Source organism: Watersipora subatra, chromosome 8 (assembly GCF_963576615.1).
Source record: "Watersipora subatra chromosome 8, tzWatSuba1.1, whole genome shotgun sequence".
Lineage (NCBI taxonomy): Eukaryota > Metazoa > Bryozoa > Gymnolaemata > Cheilostomatida > Watersiporidae > Watersipora > Watersipora subatra.
In genome coordinates, this window is record NC_088715.1 from 38,775,458 (window position 1) to 38,783,639 (window position 8,182).

Genomic DNA, 8,182 nt, shown 5'->3' on the forward strand with positions numbered 1-8,182 from the left:
GAACTTTGAAGTGCTGTATCAGGGAGGATCAGACATTGGCCTCCGCAGTTCACCTTTGAACTGAGAATACACTCTAGATGGATTCTTGATTAACAATTTGTTCACTCTCTTGTTATCCCACTCTTTGGTGTACCGCTTGAGTCGTGCCGAGAGTGCTACTAGCTGCTGTTTGGCAGATTCTAGAGCTTCTATTGTGGCTTCCTTTTTTGGATGCTCCAAACTGTAGTTAAGTCTCTCACTGAGCCTACTAACTTTCTTTCGCAAGACTTTGATCTTATTTTGTAGCCTCAGTTGCGAAGATGGAATAGCTTGAAGCCTTGTTCGCAGTGGCTTAATACCCACCTCCTCCAAGATGACGGTTGCTGGTCTGTAGATTAAAGCATTAGTCTCACAGATCGATCCAGTTGAAATTGACTCCAGTGCCAAGTTAATGTCTTCTAACAGCTTCTTAGGTATGGCCTTGCTAACTCTCCATAATGGTACCCTGCTCCCATAATCATTAACAGCTGGTATCTTGCTGATGATATTTTCCACCAGCTCTTTCACACTTGGGTCAAGGTCAAAGTACATGTCTTCTTCAACTTGTGAGTCAACACAAGATTGTGTATGTGTGACAGTGTGTGTTTTTATGCACTTCTGGTTGGTCACGGTTACTTGGGTGAACTGTTCCCTAATTTCATCTACCTCATGTTCCAATATGAGGTGCTGCTTAATTATGTTACTCCTCTGAGCTACAAGTTGCTTAACGGTTAGTGGCAATTCAGGGTGCATGATTATTCACAATTGACGCATCCTTCCCATTTAGTCCTACTATTGAGGTTCACTCATAAAGTAGCACTGCATGAGGTCTGTGTTATCAGTTCAAGTCCATTTCATCCGTTTTGAACCAATAGCTCATTTTTCACTGCCTTGTCCTGGTTGAGCTACAAGCAGCGCGGACCTTGTTTGACCGGGCGGCGTTCGAGCCAGCATGGCTTTGGTTATTGCACTCATCATAGAGGTTGTAGATGTTATGCAAGCAAAGGTATTGTCTCAGAACCGTCATAAGGGTGCAGTTGTTGGGGTTTGAACCTAGGACCTAATGATCACTGTCCCGATACCTTGCCAACTGCGCTATCTGTCTTATATATATATAAAAAAATTGTTTCCTCACCCAGGATACTCCGTATGGGTGGTAAATTCTGCTGTAACTCGGGTCTCCTACCAGAGACCTGGGAGTTTGAGCACTCGCCTCAAGATCTTAGCTGTTCCCAATAGCGCACTTTTCTGCAACTCACCTGAGTTGATTGTTGTTGGTATTTGGGCAAGCCACATTTTATGCGTTGATGTTATTGCGCCCAGTGCCCCAATGACTACTGGGATTACAGTTGTTCTTACATTCCAGCATTTTTCAATCTCTTCTCCAAGAGGGAGATATTTCTCTACCTTTTCTTTTTCTTTGCTTGCTATATTGTAGTCATTGGGTACTGCTATATCTATTATAGTAGCCCTTTTGTTTTCCTTGTCTACCACCACTATATCTGGTTGGTTTGCTAGGACATGCTTGCCAGTTCGGATGTAGAAGTCCTAGAGGATCTTAGCGCGGTCATTTTCATTGACCTTACCAGGAGCTTCCTACCAGTGTTGTGGTTTATTAAGGCCATACTCATCACATAGACTTCTATACACAACACCTGCGACATGATTATGCCGCTCAGTGTATGCGTTTCCTGCTAGCCGCTTGCATCTACTGATGATGTGTTGGATGGTCTCAGGTGCATCTTTGCACAGTCTGCATCTAGGATCGTCTCTAGTGTGATAGATTTTTGTTTGGAGTTGCCTTGTTGGGAGCACTTGCTCCTGGGCTGCCATGATTAGCGACTCTGTATTGGCTATTAGGTTTCCTTTGTTCAGCCACATATATGTCTGGTGAAGATCGCCAACCTTAGATATTTGTTGGTGGTAAGCACCTTGAAGAGGTTTCGTGTGCCAGTCACTTTCCTCATCATCAGGGCGTAGGTCCGTTGTAAGAGCAGCTGATTGAACTTCAGCTAGCAACTTATCTGAAATGTCCATGGAAGCTGCATATGCTTTGATGCTTTGCTCCTCTTCTTTCACTGTCTGCTGTACACTTTTGAGTCCCCTACCGCCATCTTTCCTATCAAGATACAATCTAGTAGTATCAGATTTTGGATGGAGTGCTCCATGCATGGTCAGCAGTTTACGAGTTGCTATATCTGTTTCTTTGATGGCTTCCTCAGTCCACTTTATTATGCCTGCTGGATATCTGATTACTGGCAGTGCGTAGGTATTTATTGCCATGACTTGGTTCTTGGCATTGAGCTGGCTCCGCAAGACCTGCCGAAGGCGTTTCTTGTATTCGGTAATGGCTTTGTGACATACCTCGGCTTCGTGGTTGATGTTGCTTTGCATAATCCCCAAGTACTTGTACCCTTCTTCTATATCTTTGATGGTACCATTTGGCATTCTTAGGCCATCTGTGAGCATAGAATGGCCTTTCTTAAGAATTAGCTTTCCACATTTCTCAATACCGAAGGTCATTCCGATGTCCTTGCCGTATACCTGAGTAAGGTGTATTAGCGAATCAATGTCCCTTTCTTTGTTAGCGTACAGCTTGATGTCATCTATGAAGAAGTGGTGGTTTATCTTGGTGCCACTCTTAAACTGGTACCCATATTGAGTCTCCTCCAGCATATTGCTTAGAGGGTTTAGGCATATGCAGAAGAGCAGCGGTGATAAGGAGTCACCTTGATAGATGCCTCGCTTAATTTTTACACTCGCCAGCTTTTTGCCATTAGCCTCCAGTTCCGTCTTCCATTTGGTCATTGACATCTTGATGAATGCCACAAGAGCAGGATGAACATTGTACATACTGAGGCACTCAAGTATCCAACTATGGGGAATTGAGTCATAGGCCTTTTTGTAGTCGATCCAAGCCATGGCAAGATTGGTTTGCCTTTTCCTGCTGTCTTGACAGACCGTCCGATCCACCAGTAACTGATGTTTGGCTCCTCGGGTGTTGCACCCAATTCTTTTCTGAGCACTGGTCATATAGTGACTCATGTGCTCTTCCAGTTTGTCTGCAACTATTCCTGAGAGCAGTTTCCAAGTGGTGGGCAAGCACGTTATTGGTCGATAGTTTTTGGGAATCGGCCCTTGCTTTGGATCTTTTATCAGAAGTACAGTTCGTCCTTTGGTCAGCCATTCTGGATGGTCACCTTGTTATATTAGGCATTCCATCTGCTTAGCCATTCTAGTGGGAAGTGATGTCAATCTCTTCAACCAGAAGGCTTGAATCATGTCATGGCCAGGTGCTGCCCAGTTCTTCATACGCTGCACTCTGCACTTGATGTCCTCTTTGCTGATGTCCTCTTTTTTGATATATATATATATATACATATATATATATATATATATATATATATATATATATATATATATAAGGCGTAATACTCTCAGTCATTATCATATACCATATAGAGTAAGCACACGCCAACTATTTTAGCATTGCATCCACGTGTTACGATGACCATGCTATAAAACCTTTTGGGCCTAAGTACATGTATATGCAACACAAATGCTTTTTTGTCTTTTTTTTTTAAATGTTAATTTCTTACGCCACACAATATGAACAATAATTTGTTTATCTCGAAATTAATGTTTGGCGATTTGTGTACTGATTATATATGCTATTGAGATATATACATTGTTTGCCATGGCGTGTTCAGCCGTTATGTTAAAAACAATTTGTAAACGAATAAATGATAAAATTTTAGTTGAAAGTTCGAAGTTTACTAAAATATAAAGAAAAACTATGTGCATATAATTACTAGCTGTACTACCAGGCGTTGCCCGGTTAATAAAATAGTCTTTGAACAGTCTTTGTTCTTTATATTTAACATAATTATAGCAAATTTTGCCATTCTAACTTTCAAACTACATATCATGAGAAAAGAATTTTGTGTAGTTGAAATACATGTAAAATAAGAGAAAAATAAAAACAACTGTAAAGGTTTTAAAACTTTGTCAGACAACTGTAACGTTTAAACTTCATATGATGAGGAAATGATTTTGTGCAGGTAAGGTTATTTTATTTAGAGGCATTAGACAATATGTAACTTTTAATGATACATGTATATAACAGATTAATAAAAAATATGACAGAATATGGTAGTATTTTGTAGTTGAAATTTTATTAGTACAATGTCTGCCAAAAATTGTTAATTGACAAATTCATATTAATAATAAAGATTGGAAACTAACTAAGTAATAGTTAGTTTCCAGAAGTAGGAAATGTGGTAAATAACAGTGGTAAGAAATTAAAAGATGTTTGAACTTTGAACATGATACTCAAATTATGTTTAAAAAATGCAAGTGGAAATAAAAACGATAATGAAACAAACTTTAAAAACTTTTATTATGAACTTCGAAATTGATAAGAAGTTTATGAATGTAATAATAGAATGTAAATTTTGATATATATTATTCGAAGCTATGATAGGAACTTTTGTGTGACGAGTGTTTAGTGAACGTAGCCTTATTCGTCTGTTGAGGAAAGGAAGTTGTGCTTGTTAATATACTGCTGTATATCGCTTTTAAATTAAACGTTAAATAACAAATTGAAAAATATTCATACAAACAAAGATGTTTTAATTTTAACTAAAAGAACTAACGTAAAAGATTTTGTAAGCGAACAAAGATTTTGTTCGTATTTAATGACTGTGGAATGCAAGATACTAAATCATAATCCAAAAAAAGATAATGCACCTGAGAAAAGTCTTTTGAGCAGTTGGAATAAATTAGTAGTGAGCTGAATGTAAGTGTAAAATAAATAGCAAGTATTTAAACTACGATGTGTAGATGCGGCGTATATGTTTTAGTTATGTGGATGATATAATATAGCATGTATAATTAAAAGAAGAATCACAAAATTTCAAGTTGGAGATAAGTTATTAGCTTTAACGAAAAAAGACAGAGAAGCATCGCGTTGCACATACTTAAGTCCCAAAATATTTCTGAACAGGAGCATCGTAACTCGTAGACACTAGGCTAAAATAATTACATTAAGACATTTTCATTAGAAGACTTAGCTATAGTTCTAGCTCAGTGGTAGAGCATCCGGATAAGAAACTTGTCAATGCAACATTGTTGAAATAGTCGAGAGTTCAAACCCATCAGTATGCGGAATTTTAATGTTAAGATTTCAATAGCTATAGCCAGAATGCAAACAGATATACGACGTAAAATATACTTTGATAAATATATAAATACATATAGAGAAATGTATGTGATTATGTGTTTTTATGATTATTAATTACAGGAAGTGGCTGTCATAATGAGTGTGCGAAAGGGTGTACCGGCTCTTCATCTGCTTATTGCACAGAATGCAAGCATGTAAAGAGCAAAGGACATTGTACACAATCTTGTGCAGTCGATGAATCACCTCAACCTAACACCAAACAAATCTGTGAACCCTGTCATGAGTTTTGTTCAAAGTGTTTTGGCACAGTAAGAGAAACACGTATTACCATTGAATCACACTTTTGAGGAAAGATATTCGCACAACTAGCTCCAGCTATAAAACAGTTACCAAAACACAGACGGCGCTGTTTATGTTAACGGAGTTTTTGTCTTACATAAAAATTAGTGCCTTCGCTTACCGTAGACTGCAAATCTAGCAAATAGCAAGCCATATCAAAGCACTCAGTTTATTAAAACTATGTACTGGTAATTACATCAATTTAATTTATCAGTGCAAAATAACATATGTAAAAGATTGCGTGTGAGTACTCTAGAGAATTATTAGAAAAAATAAAAATACTGTTTGGTAAAAATGGCATCTGCTGTTTCACAAGATAGCCTTTGTAAACTTTTTAAAGTTATCATATGTTTTCCTAACCACTGAAAAAGCTGTTTTAAAGTTTGTTAAAACTATTATTTTTAAATACCAGGGGAACAAAGTATCTAGCTTTATACAGTCCAAATGATGACATCAGTATTTAGCTTTATATAGTTCTAACACCAGTATTTAGCTTTGAATTATTTATTGGTCTACATGTTTACATGTATGTGATCTTCATTTCAATAATTATACATAATTCTATCAATTGTTAAATTTATGTTATTAAAAGCCCAAACCTCTTTTTTAAATTTAGGATAATCTCATCTTGTAGCTTCCCAGTTTTTTTACAAGGACGAAAGTATTTGATAATTTTGGAGAGTTCATAATTACAATCACTTCACAGTTTTATGGCTTATGTTTTGCAAAAAACTTCATAAAAAAACTCTTTGCATACTCCATAGCATAATCAGTTGAATACTCAACTAATATAATATAATATATAATACTCTGGGTATGCAAAAAATATTCCCAAATTTAAGAAGAACATGGATAATATACATATATTTCATCTACAAAGTTGAGATGACCTTCTTTAATTTGTTGTCACAAATAATGTAGGCGCCATGATTTTAATAGTGAAAACAAAGCAAGTTGTTTTTTTAATTATATATAGATTTAGCGAGTGATCCGCAAGTTCTTACATGTAGGTATGTGTTACTCTTTTCCTTTACCTAAGTTCTTATGCATTTTGAATTGGTAACTGTCAGCACAGAGGTTATATGGTGTAACAGGGGTTATACGGGGTCACAGGAGTTATATAGGGTCATAGGGGTTATGTGGGGTCACAGGAGTTATATAGGGTCACAGGGGTTTTAAGTTGCCTGTGTTTGCAGGCGTAGACGTTATATGGCTAATTTTAGGCGTTTGATGAATGTGAATCTTGTCAAGAAAATCGCCTCAGAAAGTATTGCGTTGGCTCATGTCCAATACACACATTCCTCATCAAAGAAGCAAAGGCATGCGTCACCTGTAGTCCACAAGGCTGCAACATTAGGTAAATTTTGATTAAAATAAGCTGCAGCAATTTCGATTGCTTTTTATTGTTTAAAATTAACTTGAAAAAATTTAAATTTCAAAAACAATTCATTCTATGTGGAGCTGTTTTAATCTATTCCTTGTTTCATAATAATTAAAATGTATTAATTTGGTTTTTTTTAACTTTGACTTTTCTTTTTGCTTGTAAAGTATTTTTTCTCAAGACAGAATTAACACAAGTTCAATATGTAATCAACACACGAGTTGTCACTGAACTCTTGGCAGTACTTCCAGTAGAAAAGGATGACAACACATGTATAATATATAATGTAATATAATGCTAGCACTTTAGCCGCTTTTTACGCAAGATAATTGTTAGCAATAATAGCTTCATTAATCTATCAAAAGGTTCACATCTATCTATCAAAGGTTCCTTACAAATCAAAGGTCAGCTTGCGGTCAGCTTGAGAACTTGTGTCGCAACCAAGTCAAGAGGTTTGTAATTTTTTTTTTTGAGGTTTATGGACTGAGATACTTTGGTTTAAATTTTTATAAGTTTGCTCCCCTCGGCTATAAAAATATTTATTTATTGGTAATATTCATTAATATTACTAATAAATGAAGTAGTTTATTACCAAGTAATTCATATTTATTGGTAATAAAATACTTGCGTGAACAGCAAAGACTATAGCATATAGCAGATTGCTTCAACGCAAAATGTTTGCTATCACTGATTTGATCTGTTCTAGGAACCTGCCATGATTTGACAGGAACCTGCCATGACTTGACAGGAACCTGCCATGACTTGACAGGAACCTGCCATGACTTGACAGGAACCTGCCATGACTTGACAGGAACCTGCCATGACTTGGCAGGAACCTGCCATGACTTGACAGGAACCTGCCATGACTTGACAGGAACCTGCCATGACTTGACAGGAACCTGCCATAACTATGATTAAACTTGAAAAAGTTTTACAAACCGAATACTGTTTTTACAAACTAACATGAAATGTGCTTGAAATCCAAAAAGAAAAGTTATGAAATAAATCTCAAATAAATGGGAAGCTTCAGTTTTCAGAAATCCTTTTTTTGGTAATTTTTTCAAAAATGTTTATCAGAGGCTTACTTTTTTATATACTAGATTCTTTATCTACTACTAGATTTGGTTCTAAAGCATTTTTGACCAAAGATGATCACCGAAAATCGTCAAAAAGTAGCTATTTCTGCATCATTCAATTTACAACTTGACCTTGCTGCATGTTGCTTCTTTGGTAAAATACTCATATCGCCTCAAGGCATGTAT

The 8,182-nt window shown here is 36.5% G+C and overlaps 1 protein-coding gene across 1 annotated transcript; it reads left to right on the plus strand.

Annotated features, from left to right (window-relative positions):
• Window positions 1–970: 970 nt before the first annotated feature.
• On the plus strand, window positions 971–7,838 carry LOC137402532 (uncharacterized). The gene is made up of 4 exons (XM_068089033.1): window positions 971–1,024; window positions 5,321–5,394; window positions 6,763–6,896; window positions 7,627–7,838. The coding sequence occupies exons 1-4, from the start codon at window positions 971–973 to the stop codon at window positions 7,836–7,838; spliced, it is 474 nt and encodes a 157-aa protein (XP_067945134.1).
• Window positions 7,839–8,182: the final 344 nt, after the last annotated feature.